Source organism: Helicoverpa armigera, chromosome 2 (genome assembly GCF_030705265.1).
Source record: "Helicoverpa armigera isolate CAAS_96S chromosome 2, ASM3070526v1, whole genome shotgun sequence".
In the NCBI taxonomy this organism is placed as follows: domain Eukaryota; kingdom Metazoa; phylum Arthropoda; class Insecta; order Lepidoptera; family Noctuidae; genus Helicoverpa; species Helicoverpa armigera.
In genome coordinates this window covers 10954460-10979349 of record NC_087121.1, presented here as the reverse complement: position 1 = coordinate 10979349, position 24890 = coordinate 10954460, and the positions used below count along the sequence as shown (strand labels likewise).

Sequence of the window (24890 nt, the reverse complement as noted above, 5' to 3'; positions counted from 1 at the left end):
TAGCTTTATTTCACTTAAAATCAAAAACTAAGTTCTCTTTAAACTTGCCCACTTATGAATTATGGAAATTATGGATATTTAATAAATGACGGAGCCCCCGAGCTTGTCCACAGTAACTATTATCAACATATCAATATTTCTGCAAGCCAGTATATTCTTTTAGACGCAGATAAAAATAAAGAACATAGTTATGCTTTTACTCTGAATAAAATGTAAAATAAAACAGTTAATTGTACATTGCCAACGGAGCCGGCTGCAAAATGCCTGACAGGCTTATAAATTGCATCTGAGTAGGCTGAATAAAATTTAAAAAGTTTTCTGTTTTTATAGGGCTCTAGTTGAATATGAAGATAGGGAAGGAAAAAAATACATAGGTATGTACGGAGTTATTTACGAGTTTTAACAAAAAAATATTATAAAAGATGTATTTACACTAAAAAAACATGAAAGGTGGGAGGGGTGTCAACGTCTCGGTTAGAGCATTTCAAGATAGGCACACCGAAAACGATTAGCTTCTAGTTAAAAGGCTCCGGCACAGTGATGATGAACTATCTAGAGAGTTAGGATGAGAATTATAGTAAAGGCAAACAGTAAATCAGTATATGAGACAATCTAAGTATTTAAATGAATAAAAAATGCACATGCTCATTATTTTGCCCTTTGTGATACAAAAGAGCATTATCATCTCCTCGCTTGCTAAGTTCAGTCAAGCTGCACAAAGATTTTACATACACTTGCCAAGTTTCGAACGAGCATCTCAAAAGTCCAATTGTGTCAATCCAATTTGTACTTAAAATCGTGCAGCATAAGACACATTTTTGAGTATCATAACATTGTGTTATCATAAAGTTAAGTAGCATGGAAGTAGGTAAATGCAAATAGCTTAAACGAATCGGAACAGGGCAAGTAGATGATGACTTAACTAACAAAAATTACGTAATAACTTAATTCCGTAAACTTAAATCATTCAGTGATAAATTAGAACCGACACTTCTTCCGTTCCGTCATCTATAAATTAATATGTGAAAATATAGCATGCATCTGTAGACGTACATAATATTCATAGCATGCGAGTTACAATGTACCTAAGTAGGAATTTAAATAAAAACTTTACTGGATTATTTGCATAGCAACTATGCAAATAATCCAGTAAAGTTTTTCAGTAAGGTTTTCCAATTTTGTAAAAAAGAAATACATTACCTGAACTCATCATCTGTCTAGCCTTTTCCCAACTACGGAAGGGTGCTTCCAGTCTAACACTACCCGGGCAACCCAATACCCTTAGCTAAAACTGGTTGTCAGACTCTGGCTTCTGACTACCCGTAAGGACTGCCAAAGATGTTCAAATGACACCAAACAGCCCTAAGTATTTTCGTCAAAATTCTCCTAAACTAGAGCATTCGAAGAATTCGTTACATACGCATTTTAGGAAATACCGTAAACCAAGAAGGAAACAATTGGTTCTAGTTTTTTTTCTACGTAATATAACGATTTAAAATAGGCGTCGCGTGCCAAAAGCTTGGCAATCAGTAATAAAATCTTGATACAGATATTATTTCAGCCATTTGCTATTTTTTATTGTTCTGGACATGAAGGTGTTAATGATTAAAGAGAGCAGAGGTACATGTAGAAGAAATGAGAATTAATAAATTTGGTTATTGATGAGATACACTAGAGGGAACCTCAAAATGGCGCCAATGATCAAGAAAAAATTGTGATTGGCGATTGCCTAGGATATGACGATGGTGATAGGTAACCTAGTAATGATCTCTCAAGACTAAACGGCGGTCCACAACTTAAATGCATAAATAAAGATGAACCTCCGAAACTACATTATGAACGTGAAATGGCAAAATCTTTCTGTATAGATACAAACAAAATAAAGATATTTGAATGCCTACATATTATTTTCCTACATTTAGATTGAAAGGCCCCGCATTTAGGAAATGCATAACCAAATAACGTAAGCTGATTTAAAATCAAAACATTAGGTAATTAAAACACTTCATTAACATATCGTAAACATAACATCTTACGTAGTCATTTGCTTCCCACTGCTGGGCTAAAAGTTCCCGTTATCAAAAGGTTGTTGACCGTAGTATGGTTGATCATATATTTGGGTTAGTACATGTTCGGTTGCATTTAATTTATTACTAGCTCTGACCGCAGCGTTGGCCGCTTTTTTTTTGTTTAACTTGCTTGTCTTTTTAATTAAATTAAAGTAGAGTCAGTAACAAAAAGGGGGGTATTTTAGGATGCAATTTTTTGTAAATATTAACGTGAAAAAGTGCTGATAGTTATTCAATAAATTATATTGACTTAGAAGTCGATTAAACCTTTGAAAATAACAAAGTCTTGAACTCAAAAGCTGTCTTCATTGATTATCGGATTACTCTGATGACCAGTGTATTTCGTCCTACCTTCGACAGGGTAGTACCTGCAACTAGACTAGGTACATACCTTTAGGACATTAAAAAGTACAGGTTTTCGTAAGTCTATTGTGTCAGTAGACTTATGTAGCTGACAGTACTTACCTTCTGTTAGACATTTTATCCAGATTACTCAGTAATCTTCTATAATCTTATTACTCGTGACCTGATTCAACTCCAAGACCAAGCGATGGCCCTAATTTTATATAACTGATCTTGTTATGTTTTGAAGAACAACTATTTTTTACACTTGTAATCTTTTCAAAAGCGGTAAACAAAAATGTTCTATTTAAATCCATCCTTTCTTTCGAAAAAAGCAAAAAATACATACCTACCTACTGTCAAATGCACCTTTCTTATAATGCAATTAGCTACTTAAATGAACTTCAAATACCTAATGGCTAAGAAATTAGAAATTAATTCACAAAAAATATTTGGTAGGTACATAATATGTACCTACCAAATATTTTAGATTTGAATAGAAGGATTTCCCCGCAATAATCAAACACATAGGTATTTCACATAAATATGCATAGGTACCTATTCTTTGGAAATTGAGTATTGGCATGTTTTTGGTATAATGAAAGTTAATCCGCAGAAAATAGTACAATATCTCTAATTAATCATAAGATTAGGAATATTTGACTTAAAAAAACTTGCAATCATTAGTTTTGACGGCAAGCATTATTTAACATTTAATATCTTTGAGTCATAGTATAAAATTTAAAAGTGTGTCTTATTCAAATTAGGATTAATTAATACATGTCGATTTCTATCGTGAGATTTTTCACTGTTCTTGTTTATGAGTCAACTTCCTCAATTCATTTTTACAAAACATTCATACATAAATTGTAGATTTAGGAACTTCAGATCACAAACTCAAACATGATTAAAGAAATTCCTCCTACAAAAATAGTAGATTTAGTATCTTCAGTTCTCAAACTTAAATACAAAATCCCTCTTAACTTTACGGAGCTTGAAAATGCCAACAAAAAATTCATCAATATTCAATTCAAGATATTCAGTCATCACTCACTATTTTCTCTCGCAACGCAAGTAGAGCATAGAAAAGAATTTTATTATTACAGCAGATATTCAGTTACAAAGACTGTATGCACGCACACGCTTCAATATTAACCGAACTAAAACAAAAGGCAATCGGTGACATGGGAACGTATGAACAAGACTTGAGAAAAAGTAAAAGAAATAAGAAAGAAAGAAATAAAAGAGTCGATACATCGATCTGACTTTAGGGACCTCTTGAAGTAATTCCTTTTCTTCAAGACGCTTTAGAAATGAACCGTTTAAAAGCTGTGACCACGCTTATTTTAACCCAAGATGTCACTGTAGCAACGAACGACCGGCTAAACATTTAAACTCCCCTGAAGTTTAAGTCAAATAAATTCTACTAGAAACTAAAAAATTGAGAAAACTCACCTTATAAAAAATCACCAAAAGCAGGCAAGACAAATATCCCAATATCACTAATAACACTTTATTCACTGCACAAACACGCACACATCTTTTACCGACTTCGGAACTGCGACAAACGTGCGCCTACGCTCGTTACGACTTTGCGACTGGTTCGATCATTCGATGTCAAGTTTACGTAGCTATTCGGGTTATGTCGCTTCTGTGTCGTCGGTGTACGCTAGCATTATGTTGGTTATGTCAGGAAATATAATAGTGCAGTATTATAGTGTAACACATGAATGATAATAAACAAAAAATCTTGGTGAAATGATAACAATATGGTCAAGAATGCTTAGTTGTATGAGTAAGAAGATTGTTGCTGTAATAATGTTGCAAAACATGACTCAGATGATAAAGATGATGTTTTAGAACATAATAATGTCGTCACACTAACAATAGGAAAAGTGGATGACGTCTTACCAAAACATAATGATTCAGTTGGATGGAATTGATTCAATTTCAATGAAGTACGAGACCAAACTATATATTTATAGCTATGTAATATATATAGTAACAAACGAAGAAGATAGTAATCAAAGAAGAGAAAAACAAATAATAATATAATAGAAAACTGTAGTCCCAAATACTCATGCAAGATTTTGATTCCAAATATTTCTACCGTATTTCCTACTAGCTTTGCTGTTTCTGCAAAAACAAATAAGACAAACTCCCACCAGGAAAACGGATTTTGGCAGCAAACCTTAAAAACTAAATGAAGAAATATCTACTACAAAAGATATAATTGCAAAAGGTGGTATTGAAGAAATACTTTCTTTTGTAAAAGGAGACGATGAGCAGACAAACTTCACCGTTGAACTAGCTACTGTTCTCATTGATTATACGCACTGCTGGCTACCAGAAATTATAATACAAATACCAGAGAACTACAGTTTAATACCATCTCTATTTTCACTCCAATAAAGTTTATTTTAACTTGTACTGTTGCAGAAGGGAGATGAACTCATAAACATAGCTTGGGGAGACGTTTAAGACAATTTTCGCTCAAAATTATCTTCATTTGTTTTTATTTAGAATGCCTCGTTTATTTTGAACTAGACTGCTGAGTCTTTGGTTGTAGATTCCTGGGTAATGTGGAATTTCAATAAGTTTCCTTGGTAAGTAGTAGCTTGAAATCTGGAGTTTACCCATTGATACCAATATAGTATAGTAAAAGTATGTTAAAGACAACATTTTTGAATATTACATGCTTTTTAAAGGCTCATTATGTTTAATGATACAGAATTAATTTAGGAAATTGAACGGGATTTTATTCGCTTCAATAAAGTAATCGAACCAGTGAACCTTGCAACCGGAATAACGTTCCACGCGAATGCACTTCTGACCCTGACTAATACTGATGATACAGGAAGCCGACCCTCCCTATAAAGGTACCTTTCCAACACAGAAGCCTGTCGCGTTCGGCTTACGATGACCTCAACTAATGATGCATTGGCAGCGCTAGACATCGGCTGTGCGACAGATGTTAGTGTTCGAAGTGCACCTCAATTGGTACCCTTGACCTTAGTTGAATGGTTGATGTTACATCAAGTCTTGATACAATAAAGCGAAGGAAAGGCAAACAAAGAAGACGGATCACAATCCATACAAAATTGCCCCACGTCCTATAACAATGTGACGTATCTCAAAAAAAGATAAAAATGTTTAAAAAAATATGGCATACTCTCTATTTTTATTTACACCTTCATACGAAAAAAATGCTTTAAAAATTGTTTAGGTGCTGTTATGAAAACATCGTTCATAGGACTATTTACATACTATTTTATTAAATTATTTTATAAATCAGGTCAGGATCTGATGATAGAAACCCTGGGAAATCCAGGGTTAAGGGTAAAGTTGTAGGCATGCGCAGGATAAAAACTTGACTATAAGGTGTATGTCTTATAACACTGTTATAGGACGTGGGGCAATTTTGATCCATCTTCTTTGGATTAAACTATACTTGTATAATATTATTACATATTACTATCGTATTTTTGGGAATGTTGCAAGTTGTTTTAAGATCTCCAAAGTTGGATATCGACAGGCACAAATATATAAGATCCAACTGCTTAAGTGGGTATCTAAATCAAGTATGACGACCTCACGAGTGCCCATATCCAAGTAGCGGCAATGTTTTTTACTGTGGTTTAAACAGGTACGATCTTTGGTCTATTAATAGTATCTGTAGCAAGAATTTCTTAGGCATTTTGTTAATATAATTTAATACTTCAAGCGTAACTTTTTTGAGTAAATTGGATGCATCATCAGCTTTCTCATGGATTAACTTCTAGCAGTCCAAGGTTTAATGAGTCTTTGTACCAACTGTCTATGACAGTTCTTCTATTATACCGTGAAATTTACCATCAAGGCGATTATTAAAGATGCCAACAGCATCAAGAATATGAGCTAATAAAAGTTAGATCATCATCTGTCGTAAGTCCAAACTAATGGTTTTAAAACTAGGCCTAGCAAACACCACAGCAAACACGCAAGACCCGTTACATAGAATGACAAACAGCTTGACACTATTTTTGCAAATTCATAGAAATAACGACCATGCATTACAGTATAATGACATTCTTTGGAGAAGAGAACAGGGGCAGTTTAAAATAAGATAAAAATGCTGTCACGTACAAGATCTTTGGTGTGATTACGTAAAATGATGTAGGGTTATAGAACTAGTTCTTTGGTGGCATTTTTTTCATTTCATACTCATTTCTAAGTTGTTTGTGAAGAATGTGGTACTTTTAGATTCACTAATCCTAATTTTACTACCGGAATTGGTTGAATTCTGAGAATTTTTTTGCTGATTTGTTGTTATGATAAGTTTTTTGCTGTTACCTAGGTTATTTTAACTGCAATCTATGTCATCATCTGCTTAGGTTTTTTACCTTTCTACAAGGAAATCTTTTTGTCAGGATCTCTTGGTAATGTCCAGCTTTCTTGACTTCTGACTCCTTATCAGCAGTAAGCTTTAGAAGTTCACAATGTTGATGCAGTTAGGTACATAACGTGGTATTACATATCTACTATAATATAGTCTTCTTCATATATGTATACCTACATTTGTTTAGTTATAAAGCTATATGCTGCATAAATGATTTGATTGGCATCGACCAGAGTTCGCTAGGTCAGTAAACCTGCAATCTTGTATTTTTTGAAGAATCATAAAAACACGACGGCAAAGAAAATAGGATAATTATATTACTTTAAACCTACAAATCGGATGTTTAAACAGGTTTTTCTTGTGTTTATGTCGCAAAGTAAGACTACACGAGGAAAGCTTGTAAACATGAAATCATCGGCCTCGCCGGGGGGCGAAATATGTAGTGTGTGGTTAAGGTGCAACTTTCTGCAGAAGCGATAGCGATCTACAAAACGATGAGCTAAAATAATCATAAGTTGCATTATGAGATTTAAAAAGCATGTAGGCTTTACAAATGTTGTTTAAAGTTTTACAGACGAATAAAGATCATTTAAACATATCCTGTCTACTTTCGAAGATTGTATTTCCAAGAAGTGCACTTTTAGAACAGATATGTAAAGCACAGCTAAAATGCTAATCAGAAAAAATAGGCAGGCAACACTGAGCAGCCAACGTTTATGATCATTGAAGGATAGGTATAACTTTATCGCTGAGACTATCAAAGCAGTTGAAATATATTAATAACCGCACTTATGAAAGGATAGATTATGGACGAGAGATACTCTAAGTCTCTACTACACATGAAACCACAGCCACGTAAGACGACTACCAAAACAATCTAAAGATCTCTCTAGCACCCGCTCTTCTCGGACTAGTACCACAGCCCAACCAAACCAATCATTATAAAACCAATGGACAGCAAACAGCGAGTCCCAATCACGCTGTACCGTTGTGTTTATCTGTACCATCGCTCGGCTGCTGGAATCTAAACAATTTCAAGTTATTTAATGCGTTTTATTGCTCGTCTACTTATGTATATCTTGTTGGACGGAAATTTGATTTAGCATGTGATTGGATTAAAATTGTCTGACCACAATGCCTTCGCAAATATTTGAAGGCTAGGATTGGCCAATATTAAAAAGAAGTGGAATAAGCATTAGCAATTATTTTCAGTTAATCAGTACTTACTAATCAAATACTGTTCTAATGAATGAAGGAAGAAACACGACCTGGACCTACATAAGAAGATGATAAAAGAAGGATAATAATACCTATTGTATCGTTTCTTGAGCAGAGTTAAGCACCTATAACAGACTGGTCTTACCTTTGACTTTGACACTGCATAGTAACTGAATTAGCTCTAGTAAATACAAATGCAGCTAGCATTAATAAATAATGCAATTAGTTCCAATGCCTTTTAAATGAGAACACAACAAGACTTTTACTACTTTAAAAACAAAATTAAAATGATCATATACTCTGTGAATAACCTGAGTCATTTCTTAAGATTCAATCAACTTTATATATGAAACGACTCTAGTTTAAAAGGATCCCATCAAGGTTTAGTGAAAGCGACTATTCTATTCCACTGGTGACTATCAAAGTATCCTTATTGGTCTAATATTAAAAGTATTAAGAGACCTATAAGCAAAGCCTAAATGTCTTTAACTTCCTTTTCTCATAGTTTGTAGTTTACCTTCGTAAATAGTATGTATTTAAGCACCGGTTCTTTCATTGAAGTAATTAGATTTAGCTAATGTTGTAATACGTGTCATGTTTGCTACTTCCCTTTTTATATCACCATGGATAATTATTTGAGAAATCAAAATCAGCAACATGGATATAGACCATTACAGCCTTGGTATTCTAAGCTGGGTCATTATATCTGATAATATAAGTGACCCATGTAATCCTGTTAGGGCTACGGGATTGTTCAAAATTATTAGGTACCAGGGTCAGTAAAGGTCTGACACTCTCTTCTACTGCACCCACTGCGAGAGGGGTATCAATGATATCAGGTGACTGTCATTAAGATTTTAGACAGTGAAGTTTGGAAGAAGAGCACATGAATAACATCTGAGAAGAAATCTAGACTGATGCAACCACTGCTTAGCACTGATATTGTTTAAGGCCTTTTTTTATGGGAAATCATCAAATGACCCCTCCCGCTGTAGGCTAGCAGCTGTGGGAGCATCACACTCTTTCTGACTAAATCATGTGCCTTCTTAAGCCCTTAATGTACCAGGACCGCAATAACTCTTTCGAACAATCCCGCACCCCATATTATTTAAGGCCTTACTGACAAAGCTAAAAATACCAAGAAAACTAAAAATACCTTCAATGAAATTGGAAGAACTCAGTGTACAGATCGAACCACAAAGCCGAATGGCCTCATTCACGGAGCAATATGGCTTCCCCGACCTGAAGACAATGACATTCTAGGGAAAGTTCACCACAATGGACGCTTCGGGAAATGGCTTCATTTTACTGAATGGTTATAAACGATGGTTTTTGTTGATGTGGTGACGGTTTTTATGTTTAAGAAAATACTATTTAGTCATAATGTAGGTGTAAATGAATATGTTTAGTTGGTTAATTGGCTTAATTTTTGATCAAATGGTGGTGATGGCCCAACCTTAGAAATTAAAAAAAAAATCTCTTCTAAAAAAACATCCATATCTTGAGGTTTTGAGCTATGAACTTCCATAAAGTAATAAACTTCTGAATTGATAAAAAAATATTTTTTGGAAGTCGCTTATTAACATAGAAACTCGGTAACTAAATCTACATTATTCGTAAAAACTGTATGTTCTTATAATAATTCTAAAACTAATGATCGTGTTAAATATTTCATGTAAAATATTAATAGGTAGATATAAAAAACACAAATAAAAAAAAGAAAATACCAACATAAAACGCCATCTATTAATACAGGTGAGAACTAAAATCAGACTTGGCTTAAATCATACGAGTGAAAGTTGAGAACGAAGGCTCCGTAGGCGTTGCAAAGAAGGCTGGTAAGGCTTGCACTTCGGTATGAGTTTGCGGTGTGGCCACTAGATGGCGTTGTTTACAAAAGTATTAACTATGTACTAAGGTGATCTTCACACTGCCCCGCATCACGCTGCATCTTGCGTGTCGACGCACCTACGCGCGTTCCTGCGGGAGTGCAGATCTGCATCATCGTGCGGGTTTTTCACGCACTCACGCGCGTAGGTGCGTTTTGTAAATTCACGCACGGCGGCTTCCATTTTCAAATATACACGTCACGCCCATTCAAAATCACGCGCGTCACTGCGGGATTCAGTGTGCCATACCTTGCGTCTCGCCCCGCACCTACGCGCGGGGATGCGTGTTTCTCCGCATGTATGTGCGTGATCCGCATGAACGCGCATAGATGCATCTTCAGTGTGTTGGACTATGCGTGTTTTCCATACAAACGGAGATATTTCCATACAACGGAAAAAAACGCATCCACGCACTACGCTGCATCATGCGGGGCAGTGTGATAATCGCCTTAGGTGATCTTCACACTGCCCCGCATCACGCTGCATCTTGCGTGTCGACGCACCTACGCGCGTTCCTGCGGGAGTGCAGATCTGCATCATCGTGCGGGTTTTTCGCGCACTCACGCGCGTGGTTGCGTTTTGTAAATTCACGCAGGGCGGCTTCCATTTTCAAATATACACGTCAATCCCATTCAAAATCACGCGCGGCACTGCGGGATCAGTGTGCCATACCTTGCGTTTCGCCCCGCACCTACGCGCGGGGGTGCGTGTTTCTCCGCATGTATGTGCGTGATCCGCATGAACGCGCGTGGATGCATTTTCAGTGTGTTGGACTATGCGTGTTTTCCATACAAACGGAGATATTTCCATACAACGGAAAAAAACGCATCCACGCACTACGCTGCATCATGCGGGCAGTGTGATAATCGCCTTAGGTGATCTTCACACTGCCCCGCATCACGCTGCATCTTGCGTGTCGACGCACCTACGCGCGTTCCTGCGGGAGTGCAGATCTGCATCATCGTGCGGGTTTTTCGCGCACTCACGCGCGTGGTTGCGTTTTGTAAATTCACGCAGGGCGGCTTCCATTTTCAAATATACACGTCAATCCCATTCAAAATCACGCGCGGCACTGCGGGATCAGTGTGCCATACCTTGCGTTTCGCCCCGCACCTACGCGCGGGGGTGCGTGTTTCTCCGCATGTATGTGCGTGATCCGCATGAACGCGCGTGGATGCATTTTCAGTGTGTTGGACTATGCGTGTTTTCCATACAAACGGAGATATTTCCATACAACGGAAAAAAACGCATCCACGCACTACGCTGCATCATGCGGGGCAGTGTGATAATCGCCTTAGGTGATCTTCACACTGCCCCGCATCACGCTGCATCTTGCGTGTCGACGCACCTACGCGCGTTCCTGCGGGAGTGCAGATCTGCATCATCGTGCGGGTTTTTCGCGCACTCACGCGCGTGGTTGCGTTTTGTAAATTCACGCAGGGCGGCTTCCATTTTTAAACGGTTTTATTTAGCTCACCCAGTTTGTTTTATTATTTATTCATTCTTTTTTCTTGGGTCAAATTTAGTAATTCAAATTTCACCCTCTTCCTGTCAACCGATTAATCTGAAATTTTGTATACACCTTTAATTCCGATGACAATACAGTATAGTAATATCAATAACATTGTAAATCCAATATGGCCGCCGGCACAAAATGGCGGATAACGTAGATTTTATCAATCCCATCAATATGGGTATCAAATGAAAGGGCTCAACAAGCAGAATACAATATACTATAAAAAATTGAAATCCAAGATGGCGGCCGCTACAAAATGGCGGATAACGTAGGTTTTATCAATCCCATCAATATGGGTATCAAATGAAAGTTCTCAACCAGTAGAATACAATGTACTATATAAAATTAAAATCCAAGATGGCGGCCTCTACAAAATGGCGGATAACTTAGGTTTTATAAATCCCATCAACATGGGTATCAAATGAAAGGTCTCAACAAGTAGAATACAATTTACTATGCAAAATTGAAATCTAAGATGGCCGCCGCTACCAAATGGCTGATAACAATTTTTTATCAATCCCACCAATATGGGTATCAAATAAAAGGGCTTCACAAGTAGAAAACTGTCAGTAACTCCAGCGGGGCCCAACAGGGCCAAGGCCTGCCTGGGCTGCGAGATTGTTCGAAAGAGTTACCACGGCCCTGGTACATTAAAGGCCTACGACGGAACAAAACGGTTCTTAGTCAAGAGTCTGGCACTCCCTCACCGCTGCTGACCCACAGCAGGAGAGGTCATGTGATTATTTTTGGGGTCGTTAAAAAAAAAGTATCTGGAAGGGCTATGTATTGAGGAATTAGATTGTAATAAATTGTCAGGTAACAGACCGTGTAATAATGATGCACTAAATGAATTAGATAGAATGAGGAATATTCGGTAGGCATTTTCATTAAATACTAAAAACTAGAAAATAAAAAATCGGTAAAAAAACTTTTAAGTTAAACGGTTTTATCTTATGTGCACTGAAAACTAGAAAATAAAAGAAAATAAAAAATCGGTAAAAAAACTTTTAAGTTAAACGGTTTTATCTTATGTGCACTGAAAACTAGAAAATAAAAAAATAGTTACTTACCTGTCAACCTACGTAGGTGGTCCCGGTCATATTAGACTAAAATAAAAACGTGGGGCCCATTAACTATTGCTGTAGTACTCTCTTCTAGAGGTATAATAGGTGTGGATTGCATCGACTTACTATAATCGTAACTGGAGATTTTGACAATCAATAATCAGCCGTAGCTCATGATCTACCAAAGTATAAAGATATGCTTTGCCATAGGTAGGATTTCACAGGGGCCCCACGTTTTTATTTTAGTCTAATATGACCGGGACCACCTACGTAGGTTGACAGGTAAGTAACTATTTTTTTATTTTCTAGTTTTCAGTGCACATAAGATAAAACCGTTTAACTTAAAAGTTTTTTTACCGATTTTTTATTTTCTTTTATTTTCTAGTTTTCAGTGCACATAAGATAAAACCGTTTAACTTAAAAGTTTTTTTACCGATTTTTTCAAATATACACGTCAATCCCATTCAAAATCACGCGCGGCACTGCGGGATCAGTGTGCCATACCTTGCGTTTCGCCCCGCACCTACGCGCGGGGGTGCGTGTTTCTCCGCATGTATGTGCGTGATCCGCATGAACGCGCGTGGATGCATTTTCAGTGTGTTGGACTATGCGTGTTTTCCATACAAACGGAGATATTTCCATACAACGGAAAAAAACGCATCCACGCACTACGCTGCATCATGCGGGGCAGTGTGATAATCGCCTTAGAAGCTTTTATGTAGTAGCCGTGTAGTTTTTTTTATTTTGATTCAGATATAATAACTTTAGGTACAGTAAAATACCTAAGAAAATATACTTGTCCATTCAAATCATGATTTTAACAAAAATATGTAAGTAATGCTTTATTAACCCAGTCCACATACTCTTGAAAGAAAGCTTAGAACTTTACACCGGTATCAAATTATACAAAAACCTGTGCCGTAAATGTTTTAAGTCTGCTAGAAAGCCACTTTATAAGCATACCTACCTGGATAATGAAAACAATTTGAGCCTTAACAAAAAGAGCATTAAACTCACAAAAAACATCTCTTAACATTAAACACCATATCACGTAGCAGAAAACACGATTATATTTTTCAACTAGCTGTTGCCCGCAACTTCGTCTGCGTGGGCAATATAGAATAGTCAAAATACTACTTATCCCGTAGGTGCATTCTTTCACGTGACAGTATAATTAGGATTAGCACTTAGCAGTCGCATAGATTCATTGATCAAGGTTGTGTTGTGGATGTGACCATTTATCTAAACAAAAGAAATAAAGTTTGTGACGTTGTGGAAATCTCTGGATCTAGTCAGCCAATTTGGAAAATTATTACGTAAGTAATTTTCACAGGAAACAGCTATAATCTATGTCTATATGCTTTGAGTCTGACAAAGCTGTCATTTGTACATTTTCTGCAGCTGCTGCGACTAATCAGAAGCCAGAAAGTCTGTCAGTCTTACCAGGGATATCGTCTTGTGTAGTTGACTGGATTGAAGATAGGTAGATAGGTAGTCGCTCCAAGCAAAATATTGGTACTCAAAAAGATTCTATAACTGGAAGCCAACACCTACATAGTTGGGGAATAGCTGGATGGATGATAAAATGAGTCATCATCATCAGCAGGCGCATAGGGTAGGATAGTTTCACTACTGGGGAGAAACACTTGTATGACTTGGGGATTTTTTGTGTGGCTGTGTGACAGAAAATTAGGCGTGCGACATTAGGCGTGCGTGATCCTCGGGCGTGTGAGTAGCGCGGGCGTCGCGAGCGCGCTGCGTGAACGTCGCGTTTTGTTGCCCTGCGGCATGTGTGAAGTAATTTGTTTTAAGGCCACCACATTAGTGGAAGATAAGCTAAACTATGTTTATGAAAAAATCCTGATATGAACTCTATCTGTAAGTTTAAATGATAATTATTTCATAAAGTCATCATTTTTGACATAATGTTCAAAAAATAATTTAGATGGCACCGTTTTAAATTTGGCTGAGAACTATTAATTTTCTTTTCATCAAAGTAATAATTATAATTGGATTTTGATGTGGCACGGCAAACTGACAAACACTATTGAAATGTCTATCGAAAAATTACACTACGTGTTAAAATATGGTGAATTACGGAAAATACACAACTCCATCTGTTGAAATAATAATCCTCTATAAAGAATGTGTGGTAATTAATTGTCATTTACCACCTCGCTCCTTTGACAAATTTTATGTATTTTATTTAACACAGATTACCACAGATGGAGCTACTTTAACCTTGGCTAAACAAAATTTTCATATTTTTTTTTTCTTCCGAAGTTACTTATGAAGGTGTGATTTTCTGTGTAAAGGTTAATAATAGGCCGATCAACTAATATAAGTACAACATTCAAATGCTCAGTTTTGACGAACAGATTGCTTGTCGTAATATTTTACATCTTGAATTCACAAAATTAATCATATCTTTTGATAGAGTGAATCGATTTCGATGAAACAAAAACTAAGTAATACCCCAAGTTACGTAGAATTTTTGTATATAAGCATTGTCTGCATTGAATTCGTAGATTTTACGTGAATCCCGAACGAACAAACAGACAAACAGACAAAAATGATGGAAATGGGTTCTGTTAGTTATCCTTTAACATGCTGGCTATTTTTCTTGTCAATTTCTTCAATGTACAAAAATTACTTTTCTACAGATTTATTATATGTATAGATAGATAAAAATCTCCCACAATTTATATTAATAAAAGAGAATTCTTAAAGAAAAGCGAGTGCTTCTTAAAGTGTATTTCCTAATATTTATTAGGAAAAACGTTTGCTCTTAAGAATCCCTTTGAACTTCGAGCATTAAGTCAACCGGAATCGCCATGGACAGAAAAGGTGTGCCTTGCGAGCAGGGAGCGAGGAACCGCAAAATAAAAGGTGATAGCTACTTCATGTACATATTTCCGATCATACCAATACACACGCACACTTAATTTGAACATCTTTGGCAGTCGTAACGGGTAGTCAGAAGCCAGAAAGTCTGACCACCAGCCTCACCAAGAGGTATTGGGTTGCCCGGGTAACTAGGTTGAGAACGTCAAATAGGCAGTCGTTTTTTGCAAAACACTGGTAAGCTACGTTTGGTTATAATGGAAGCCGAAAATAATTGGAAAAAGGATACACAGATGGACAGTAAAATTGAAAACCACAAGCATAAGCTTTAAATTTAACTATGAGCAACGCTCTTGTACCTTTAGCGGAAAAGAAGGTACGGCAAAGGAATCTCCAGCCGCTTAAATTATCTAAGTTTCTGAAAGCAGCCACAAGATTATAGAACAGGTTTTTAGCTTTGAAGTCCTAAGTTCCTTTAGGATAATATTAACTGTTTGCTTTGTATCTGAGAATGGCAGGAAGACAGCTTCAGTACTTTCATCTTTTATTTTGTATGCTATGAGATCCGCTCTTTGTAGATTAACGCCATTATTCTTGATTTTTTTAAGTTTTCTGGAAATTATGAAAAAATGTTATGATTTCCAGATCTCCGGAACTACGCCTGTGCCAATGCGGATCGAATAGAAGAGCACACTACTTTTTTAGAAGTGATGTGAAATTTTTGAACCATCACAAGTAATTGGGTTTGGTGGTACCTGTTTTCAAAATTCTGATGATGAATGATGATGTCAACAATAAAGGTTTTCGAGCAATTAAGTCTCAACTGCTTTTAAATATCTCAGGTTTCACAACACTAAGTATATTCCTAAAGAGTTACATGAAGCATCTACGGTGAAATAATTCCCAAAAATGTTCTACTAACTACCTGACATAGATAGACATAAATTACTACAAAAACACCAAGTTGAACCTGACAGCACACAATTAACTTCTGTCTTAAAAATCCTCGACTAAATCCAGCTTCAACTTCCAGCTCCAACAAATCGAGTAAAGCCGACAGCCACAGCGTTAGGAAGGTTGCAGAAAGGAATTAAACCAAAGAAAAGCAATCAAACCACAGACCAGTGTGTGCTGATAACCGCCATTTTACTTGAACAGTACTCAACATAGGAATTTAATTGTTTTGTGTTAAAATGAGGTGTGGTTCAAGTCGCAACGGATTTAGTCATGACACAATAGACGGCAATGTGAAGTCCATGTTTACATTGATGATTTGAAAGCAACAGAATGTGCTACATTTTGTTGGTTTACTTTAGTAGGCCTGTCCGTTGTCCATTGCAATTCATATACTACGCCTACGACAATATTTTTTATCTCTATCTATCAGTTTATTAATTCAGTAGTACTATTTTCTATAAACCCTTTATAGAAAATAGTATAGAAAATAGTACTACTGAATTCTTGCAGTACATTATTATCAAAACTGAGTTATAGAATGAGTAATACAGTAAAATTTTCATTCATAAAATACATGACTTGCCCAATTATTATACAGACACTGGCTTCCGCCTGGGATTAGTCTACCCTTCAAACTACTTCGAGCAGCTGGATAAAAAGTAGCCTATAAATGAACTATCTAACAATGCAAATGTGCGTTCAACCAAAGAAACAAACTCTTCAACTTTAAAATATGAACTAGCACAGATATTCCAACTGCACCACACCCCAAAAGTTTAGCAAAGGATAAAAGCAAAACTAAAAAGAATTTTCTAACATTGTAGAGCAGAGCGCTCATTTCGTAATAGCTTCAATAGTAAGCTTCTGCAAAGAAAATAGACTAAAGTGGAAATAAAGATTTTTGGTTTTAACTAAAGCATTTGAAACGGTAAGCTATGTTTTGTAAAGAGGTTACGTTTTGTTTAAAAATGTAGTTTTAAGGTTATATGTTAAATGGGAGACCCGTTTAGATGCATCTGCTTTCGCTTTTCTTGTATGCGGGTAAGTTGCAAAAATAATATAAGGTCTGAGTTTGTCTTTAAATAGAATTGCCTCATTTTAAAAACTGGTTAATTGAAGCTTTCCATGTTTTTTTCAAGGCAGAATCTGTATATTTATGCTCACTCTTTTTTTGTTCCTTTAAAGATTTGAAATTGAAAATCATCATGTTAGTAGCAGCCTCTGACTGACTATTTTGTAAATCCTGGTTGACATTTTCGAATAATCCAGCGTCTGGTCGCGTTACGTGCTCCTCATCTGCAGTTGGTTGTACTTGTTGGTGCTTAAAGGAAATTTCCTTACCTGAAATAAACAAAAATGGAAACTATTAGTCAAGCAGTAAAATCAGCCTTTAAAAATGCGTACCAAGAATAATAACTTCGCTTGAAGCAGTGAATTGATAAATTTCAGGTATTTGAAACAATTGGTTGGGATAACAATACCTGAATATTGTCTATTTAACTATTCTTATTTTATGAATTGGCTGTCGATACATATTAGCTGACTCGTAAACAGTCAACGGTCGAATCACTTTTATGCAGTAAACAATTTTCATTTCGGTTTCATTAGTGAGAAAATAAGTGATATCTATCGCCCCCAAAATCTTATACTCAGACTTTACAGTCTGATTCACATTCTTCATTCTTAATTTATTCACTGTAGTAGAACACCCACCTGACACAATCATGGGCGCACTCCCTCAGCCGGCAGTAGCTACAGCTGCAGTTGGAGTAACAGGATCCCAGGTCCGAGTCTGCCAAGCTGACGGAGTCGAACCTCGGAGCCAGACCCTCGCCCGAACTGGGGACTGTGTGGGAGCCGCGCCATCTGGAATTGAGAGAGAAGATATTTTAGTAGATGTAACGAATGTCTAACCAAGGGGTGTTGCCCGGGTAACTGGGTTGAGGAGGTCAGATAGGCAGTCGCTTCTTGTAAAGCACTGGTACTCAGCTGAATCCGGTTAGGCTGGAAGCCGACCCCAACATCGTTGGGAAAAAGGCTCGGAGGATGATGATGATGATGTAACGAATGTCATGTAAAGGTTGGGAAGATGTAGTTCTTTATGTTTTTCCAGTCAGCCTTTGTTGAGATTTTTGGGAGAGAGTGAATTTTGAATATAGTTATTGTGAATCAAGTAACTCATCGAAATTGACGACTCAATAGGATAAAAATATGATGACTAAACGATCTTAACAAACGTCTTTATGAAAGAACAAATAAATATACACAACAATACTACAACGATAAATATTTTACTAGACAATCAATTCTCAGACATCTCGATCTACTAGATATCTACTAGATATCTCGAATACTTACCTAATTTTTCATCTTTATTCTCTAGACGATAAAATGATCATTATAACATAGAAACAAGATCATTATCCATTATAAATAGAGAGCTATCACTCTTGTAATATAATGACAAAGCTTGTGTTTGTTCATTACTGGTACTAATATGTCTTCCAGCCACAAATGGCAGGCCTTGAATTCCCACTATTTGTACCATCACATCAAAGAGAACAATGTCTCAGATATTTTGGCTACTAAATAATGTAGGGATTTTGGTTTCGAGTATAAATTCCTGTTCCACAACGTAATTTTCTATTTTACCAAATATTTGATTTATCTCACTGATCTGATAGGTTATTTATAAAGTTGTATCATAAAACTGAAAACTTACCACAGTTGGTAACCTAACTACTAACTAAGTTTTACCTTCTTCATGAATCACCCACGCTCAGATTTTCATTCGTGTAGATTTTTTTGAGTTCATTACGAACAGAGAGCCAGATAACTTTTCTATGACTAATGGAGTCAATCTTACCTCGCAATCTTAGAATCGAAGTTGTGTAATCCGTGCAGTCTTTTCTCAATTCATTACGAACAGACAGACAAACCTTTATAGATGTATGTAGTGATATGAATACTGAAGTCAATCTTACCTCGCACTCTTAGAATCCACATGCTCCACAACTACATTCCAGGTCCTATGTATGAGGTACAGGAGGAAGAGTATTCGTGAGGACTCGGCCTGAGGACTGTGAGGTTGTCGCTTACGCCCCGGCCATTTGCGGCTCGTGGCTGTCGATATGCCGCTGCCCATCGTCAGTCCTTGAATGTCATTTGTTCAGTGTGGTTGTGTGCTGGAATGAGAGGGTTTTGAAATTAGGTGATGGTATAAAAATTTGGAAAATATGATGCTTAAATAAAACAATAAAAAAAGTATTAGGACTTTCACAGGGTATCACAAATCTGCAAAATGGCCTCAAAAGACAATAAGCAGACAAACATGAAGAAATTAAGAAATACGGCCCTCTAACTAAATTTTTTGTGTCGTTCGAAAATCGGGTAAAATTAGAGTAGCTAAATAATAATTTTGTAAGTAGCGTTTAGCGTTCCAGGTGAACATACAAATGATATTCTATGACATAATGTTCGTTTATAATGCATTGATACGCCGCAGTTATTTTTTTATGATGATATGTAGATCCATCAAAAATACTTCTTGAGCCATTCGGATGAATAAATAATATGAACACATAATGCACACTGTTCAGTATTTGGGTATTTGAGTTCCATGTTTGTACACGAAAATAGGCTCTAAAAAAAAGGATGTACTAAAAATTCTAGGTATTGGTGGTTTCGATAACTTCATTTACATGGACCCGTATTCTCCATACCTCTTCCCTTCTTTCCATATCGTTTGTTAAAGCCTTTTCTTATCGTACCACTGCTGGGACCCCCTCTCACATGTAGAAGGATTGAACGTTCTTTCCATATACTCCCCAAAAAATTTAATTAGCAACAGTCGTTAAAAGAAGATCCAAATATTTAAGTTAGCTACAGACATCGGCCTTTCTAAATACATCTTTATAAAATCCTATAATAAAGTTTCTTATATCCCTACTAATATTATAAATGCGAAAGTAACTCTGTCTGTCTGTCTGTTCAATTTCACGTCTAAACCACTGAAATAATTTTAATAAAATTTGGTACAGAATTAGAGGTGACCTTGAGAAAGAACATAGGATAGATTTTATCTCGAACTTTTTAAGGATTCTCTTGAAAACGCGATACAACCGAACTCTTCGCGGGTGAAGCCGCGGGCGGAAGCTAGTTATCAATATAACGACTGGTCAAAAGGGATGTCCAGACAAATATGGTTTAGTCGCGCGTAAAAATTCCTACATCGTCAATCTTGATATAATTTCCTTACAAATCTATGTGGGAGTAAGAAACTACTGTTTCTTTTTATTATTGCTAAATGATATGGAAAAATATATTTCTGATATCAATGAATTACTATATAAGGAAAAATTTGTTTTTTGGAGCATTGAACCTGGGGAGTGCCAAAAATTTTAATTTTGGTTATTTTGAAAGTTACCGTTCTGATGTAGAACCGTTGGAAATCTAGATTTCGACGATTCTATATAAATAACATTTTGATTACCTATCTGATGTTATTACCACATTATCTACTGTTTATCCGACTGCCAAGAAGCTGCGTTTCGTTTATATTTGCATTCAGGATGCCTAACCTAATATTTTTAATTAAATTCATTCGTTTATTTCGCTTGTTCTATTGTTCACTAACCTCTTCCCGTTCATTCATCAGATTGAATTTTTCAAAAAACATTTTCCTATCATCATCATCATCATCTCAACCATTGGACGTCCACTGCTGAACATAGGCCTCCTATGCCTTGAATATATTCACGGTGTCATTTATATCTTGATACACCATAATCTGCAAATCCCTTAAAAAGGTCAGTGAAGTTTCAACCACCTACTAACTAAAAATCCACGTAACTTTAAAAAACAACTACCCCAACTGGTTCGCTTCAAAACTTCACAAATTGTTCAAAGAATTTCATTATTACACAGATAACGCGATCTATACGAGACTTTATGAAAAATGTTTATAACTAGGAAACTCGCTTATTTATACCGGGATTGTAATAAACTGGAATTTATCTGCACCAGCTTCTATAATCTGGATTTTTATTGCCCTACGTTAAAGTAAAGGTTTTACGGTGTTACCACTTGGTTTTGCCTTTGAAAATCGTTTTTTCAAAGGCAAAAGCCTTTGAAAATCGTTTACCTAAAAAAAAGAAAATATAACACATCAATCTTTCTGACCTACGAACTATAAATTGCTGTCAAATAAAAAGTGACGCGTGGCTAATTTCCTAAAAAAAATAACTAATCTTAAAAATGGTGTGTTAGGTACGAGTAAATGCAGATCTAGCTAAAGTGAAGGGAAAAAGCTCTACTATGTAAAAATATGATTTTGAAATTAAATATTTTTCTACGCCTTAACTCTTGTGCAAGACGTTTTTGAATGTTATATTCAGTGTTTATATTGAGAATTAATGCTAAATCAGTTATTAAACTTGGCCCATTAAATATACGCATAGGAGTTATACAACATATTTAAAAAACCAGTACCTCGTTTGTGTCTTTTTTGCATCGTAATTTTTGCTTCCGCATCTTCACCGTACAAAATCTTCAAACTTAGAACTCCCCTATTTTCCGTCGGGGGTTAAAAACATTAAGTACACTACTTAAATATTTTAAACGTGACACCGAAGAAAATACGAAACTGCTGAATTTTGATTTAACTTTAGTTAGCTAGTTCAAACTAAACAGACGAACCTTTCAGCTTTGATCAGAAACTGCGTTCTGACGTTTAGATTAGACTGATTGGAGAAGCCTGTCTGAACTGTAGACTTATGAACTTTACGGAATTGGATAGGTTTTCTTAGATTTATAAGGCAGGACGCGAAACAGAACATACTTACAATCGATTGCACTGCAACTTTCTCCAAATTAACTGACAACAAAAACGTCAGTTTTCTTCGATTTATTATTATGAATTTTCATGTTCAAATGTCGAAGTAAACAGTAGTTTTAAGAAAAAAAAGGACGTTTGAGGAATTTCGCCTTAACATTCATTTAGAAGTCGTAAAATATGTATGTGAATCGTGTAAGTATTCTAGAAATAGAAAATCATTTAATTTACTTCATATTTTTTCGTATCCTGCAGTTACACGTTCATGTGGATTTGATTTGAGCATTTGCAATCCTAGCCTTTTGCAGATTACGTTCTCAAGATAAACAAAATGCTAGATATCGTCGAATAACTGATTTTAATCTAGCTTAACATTGCTTCAACCTGAATCTATACTTCTATGCTGATTGTTTTATATAGAGGAACTCTTTTTTGTTTGTTTAACGGGTTCAAAACTATTGAACTGATTTGAAAAATTCTTTCACTGTTAGGAAGCATGTGGGTAAAGATTTACACTTTAGTTACAATTTAGAACTTAGGTACTACGTAATGTAGAGGTATAATGATCGAGTCTTAAAGTCAAGATAGACCAACTTAAGAACTATAGGAATTATTATTTTAGAATATTAAATCCTTATGTATTTATTCTACCATGTTTGCATGACCTCACCGATAAATTAATATGCCATACGGAAAAGCTATGATTTCAAAGGTGGACTCCAAAATGTGAAGGCCAGTCTGCATATCTTGCATTTAAAACTGCATAATGCATTAAAAATTATTTAAAAACGAACGTAAATGAACTCGATTTTAGAATAGAATTATGCATTTTATTCGTCATTATTAAAATTTTATTATATTTTAAAATATGTATCGTAGGAACTAATAGCTTTTTTGTGTAATAATTTGTCTATTGGGTAACAGTAAAATTGAATATTTATCAGGATATAACGTCAATAGGGGTTGTCCTTTCTTTAATTAAAAATACACTATCACTAATTATGAAACAAAGCGTCTCGCCGCTTTTATTTGTCTGTCTGATCGCGATAAGCTTAAAAAAAAAACTAAACCAATAAGTAAGAAAATTACTACAAAAAAACTCCTAATACGTTCTTAGCAATAGGGAAGTTAGGAGCCAGAAAATCTGACAACCGGTATTCCCAAGGGTTGAGGAGGTCGCTTAGACAGTCGCTCCTTGTAAAACACTGGTACCCAACTGCATCTGGTTAGACTGGAAGCCGACCCCAACATAGTTGGGAAAAGACTAGGGAGATGATGAATAGGTTCTTAGTTTGTAAATAAATAATAGTTTGGTTTTCTGCATTTCTCCTGCTATGGCCACGTGTCGTGAGCGCTCACCACATTAATTATGTCCACTGTAAAATAATGGACAGAAGTTTCTGTTAATACAACTTCACAAATGGCGCGCCCATTTAAATCGCTTTTTGCTGGAAACGTTTTCATTAAAATGTCAATGAAAATTGCTATTTTAGTGAACCGTTATTGCTTTTTCATGGGATATCGTCAAAACGATGCGGTTCTTTTGATGAATCGGTATATTTTTAATCGATTCCTGTGTAATAGTGTTTTCGATACGTTGAATTCGAATTTTGGCGCCGAGCGAGCAATTTGGGCAATAGGGTAGTGTCCAGGGTCGAAATAATGAAATAATATTTAGTCCGCTTTTTAGATAATCAAAAAATATTGGATACGTATTTTTTCTTTTTTTAATTAAACATAAAATGACAAAGATAATACACTTCAAAAATTAGGAGTGGGGGCCTTTTACGTCACAGTGTCCTGAAAATTGTTGCAACTTGTGACGTCACACTCAACTTTAACACGCTATATCTTAACAAGTTCTGATCCAATTTAAAAAAGAAAAAATACGTATCGCTTAATTTTGGACAATCTACAAGACGGACTAATTATTATTTTTTAGGAAACTAGCCTAGTTTTTCAATTAAGCGTGGGTAATTTATTGATGTTTCAGATTTCGTAAACTATTTTTTGAGTGGTATATATTTTGTTAAATTGCACGGACGTTTTTTAGCTGATATCATGGATTTTGGTCTGTTTTGGCATCTGGCACCGTTTTTGGGTTCTACTTTTAAAGGATTTTTTTGTACCTATACAATGCACAGAGAAAACTTTCGTTGGTTGGTTCGTGGTACTTTAAAGAATGTTTAAAATTACTTAGTTGATTTAGGTGAAGCTGTTTAATACGCATTCAAATTGGTTTACCTATCAATTTAAGAGATACGGTGCGACAGAAAGACATTGTGGTTATTTATTTCCTCTTACACCTGTCATTATTTCGCGGGTTAAAAAGCAGAAACTACCTACATATTATTGGAAATACTGCACCCACCTTTATAGTGGAAGGTAAGATCATAAATTAATTCTTGTATACCATGAATTATAGGTAGCCGTATCATGTTAATATCTCGCTAAACTAGATCGTAATAGTCCTTAACAGTTTAATATCATGCTAGCATTATGTTGTGATGTTATATCTTCATGCAACTGTGCGTCTTCATTTGGTGGTACGAAATTGGTTCTGAAAGGTTTTACTAGTATTGTAAATCAATTTTACTGTAGTGAAATGCTATTGTATTAATTAAATTAAATTGTATTATTTCTATAAGTTTAAGTAGTCTGGATATGGCATAGAATTTATGTCTTTTGACTTTGCAAAGGATTGCTGCAACTCAGCAACCCTAACATATAACTCTATATTAGGGCTTTATGTTGAAAAAAATAATCTTTTATTTATCTGA

At 35.7% G+C, this 24890-nt stretch overlaps 1 protein-coding gene across 2 annotated transcripts in view; it reads right to left on the bottom strand.

Moving 5' to 3' along the window:
• The window catches only part of Mwh (multiple wing hairs), a 151388-nt gene that overhangs the window by 99437 nt on the left and 27061 nt on the right, over nt 1-24890 (bottom strand). The window contains exons 2-3 of one of the 2 annotated variants that reach the window (XM_021338076.3): nt 19262-19462; nt 17991-18143 (exon numbers count right to left, since the gene is read on the bottom strand). In XM_021338076.3, coding sequence (XP_021193751.3) covers nt 17991-18143; nt 19262-19422 — 314 coding nt within the window. In that variant the 5' untranslated portion in view covers nt 19423-19462. Of the gene's footprint in view, nt 1-3866; nt 4026-17990; nt 18144-19261; nt 19463-24890 lie in introns of those variants that run through there. The other variant, XM_021338085.3, reaches the window with a different exon arrangement.